Genomic DNA, 2,638 nt, shown 5'->3' with positions numbered 1-2,638 from the left:
ATGTTGCGATGTTCTTTTCTTGATCCAGGTGCAAGTTACATGAGTGGGTTCAATTTGGAAAATTCATCAAGCTGTTCATTCATGATTTATGCACTTTCCTGATTGTATATTATACTTCAAAATGTTCTTAGGAAACTTTTAAGAAAGAACAAATAAATTAATGGAAAGAAAAAATACTAAAGACAAGGAATTTACATTATTTCTGCGTGAGAGACAAGAGGGCATCTAAATAAAGAGAAACACAGTCAACTAGGAAACGCTAATAGAAAGATATCATTTTAATGAAATAGTATAAATCAGAAGGATCTGGGTTCCCCGAGGAAATCTGGAGGAGCCTTCAGGTACTCACAACTATTTCCCAACCTGTATAGGTAAATGCTTTTTTTGGATGCAGCACAGATATGTAGTATCACAGAAAATATGAAATTCTTCACCTTTTACACATTTTTTCCTGCAAGTACCTTTTGTTCTCCAGCATGAAGAAAAGACTCTTCTTATATAAATATTTGGTCCACTTCTAACTGCCAACAGAAACAAACATCAATGCAAGGTACCGTGCAGTGTTGTATTGCCATGGATAAATTAAATTGGAGGATAGCCTTTATAACTTTGCAACAGTAAATTGGACAGGATCAAAGATATCCTAGACACTTTACGGCCAGATGCCCCTTTTCCAGTTACTCTTACCTTTATTTTCCCTTATTACAGCTATTAGTTCCCATGGTCTCCTCCTATACGGGTCACTAATCAACTACCTGAAGGTAACACAACCCAGAAAATTCAGCTTGGAATGATTTGCTAAAACTCAGACTGGTTCCAGAAGTCTGCAAGGGCCCCATACCAGGAGTCATGCAGGGTCTAAGATAGATGCTCAAAGTATTACCAAGATATTATCAAAGTATTATCTTGAAGTATCAAAGTATCAGCTGAACTAGGATTTTAGAAGCCCACAGTTCTAGCCCTGATTCCCAATAATATTCTGTATGACTTTTTGCAAATGCCTCATTACCTGCCTTGTCTTAATCACAGAATAACTGAGAGCATCCCATGAGATAATGAATGTGAAATGGTTTGAAATACCTGGGAAATATACCTGAATCTATTGCCAATATTTTTCCTAACCTTAAGACCTGGGTGCCTCTGGAAGCTGGAGGGTAGGGAAGGAGTGGTAGGAAGGCAGCTTAAGAGGGTAAGAGTGGTCCTGAATCCCCTTACCAAATTATATGACTCTGCATGCTAAGACTTATCAATCTCTCCTACCCAACTAACCCATGGGGCCATGAATTGGGCTTTTATGGTGTGAAAATAATTGATCGGTCATGACCAAGGGCATTGGCAAGCAAACTTGTCTGCCTTATGCCCATTAGCCCTGGAGTACCTCTCTGGGGACAGAGGGATCCAGTGGAACACAGTGCAAAGTATCCGGAGGTCCTGCCATCCAGGACATCAGCAACAGTCTCAACTCTGTCCTCATTTGTGCCTGAGAGGGTCATCCTGGATCTTTTGAATATCTCATATTTGACCCCCAAGTGATACCTTTTGAATATAAAGATTCAGAGCATGTGATGGAAGTCTCTGCAGACCCCAGAAAACCACAAGTAAAACAATCTTGAAGACCTCCACTTTAATGATTTAAGTGGATTCCTCTCTGTATTATCAATTTGCTGGCTTCTGTCCAGAGAACATAAATTCTAACCCCTCAAATTGAGGAGCTAGAATTCCATAAGATTCCATCATTGCTGTATGTTCCATAAGATTCCATCTTTGCTGTGTGTTCATTTAATATATTCTAACAACCAGCTCTGTTTGAGGATCCTACTCAGTGTCCAAGTTGCCTTGGCTTCTACATGTGTGCAAAATAACATGCACAGCTGACTTGGGAGGGCAAATACTAATAGTGGTTAAAGGGATGCTCTCCCTCCCACCCCCAAGTCCTACCTCTCCTCTGAAAGCTTCATCCTCCCACTTCCTTTTGCTCTGGCCCAGTTCTGCCAATACTATTAGTCCAACTTTCCCTTTCAAACTTCACTGACTCCCCAGATCAAAATCCAGAATCAGTTTCTGCTCTGAAGAGAACTATCTCCCTTATGTGTCCTTAGCATCTTCTCTCTGTTCCCTGGAGCTGCAGCAGCCCAGAGCATCTGTCTCTACTCACATCCCTCCCAGTTCAGCTCCATTTGTCCAAGTCCAGCTTTTTCCTCACTTCTGTAGAACCTGGCATCCCCTTTCCCTTCACTCTTCATGATTCCTCAAGGAAGGGCTTCCATTTTACCTGGTGGAACATAGGAGAGCAAGACAAGGACCACAAGAACCAAGGGCAAGCTCCTCATGGCCAAACCAGTCAGCAAAGAGGCAGGTAAAGAGCAAGAGAGAGTCACTCTATATGTAGTTCTCGAGAGATGGGGAGCTGCATGGCTAGTGAACCTTTCAGGAACAAGAACATCTTGGACTCCACTGATCAGCCCAATGAATTAAAATATCTGACTTTGAACATGATGTCTCACAGTTAAAGTGCACTTACTGGCTGTCACTGTGTGGCAAACTGTGCGAACAGCCCTATTCCAGGCCCTGGTAAGATGCTGTGTAAGTGTCCTTATTTGTGCATAAGCATCCTCTCTGTACATCCAGTTAACAAATG

At 41.7% G+C, this 2,638-nt stretch overlaps 1 protein-coding gene across 1 annotated transcript; it reads right to left on the bottom strand.

The window, feature by feature from the left end:
- Nucleotides 1–351: 351 nt before the first annotated feature.
- DEFB135 (defensin beta 135) lies at nucleotides 352–2,330 on the bottom strand. Its single transcript, XM_037812572.1, has 2 exons — nucleotides 2,273–2,330; nucleotides 352–521 (listed from the first exon to the last, which is right to left on the bottom strand). Exons 1-2 carry the CDS (start codon nucleotides 2,328–2,330, stop codon nucleotides 352–354), a joined length of 228 nt encoding a protein of 75 aa, XP_037668500.1.
- Between the last annotated feature and the right edge of the window lie 308 nt (nucleotides 2,331–2,638).

The sequence above is a fragment of the Choloepus didactylus genome, chromosome 20 (genome assembly GCF_015220235.1).
Source record: "Choloepus didactylus isolate mChoDid1 chromosome 20, mChoDid1.pri, whole genome shotgun sequence".
In the NCBI taxonomy this organism is placed as follows: domain Eukaryota; kingdom Metazoa; phylum Chordata; class Mammalia; order Pilosa; family Megalonychidae; genus Choloepus; species Choloepus didactylus.
The sequence above is the reverse complement of the archived record's forward strand: the minus strand, read 5'-3'. Positions and strand labels throughout refer to the sequence as shown.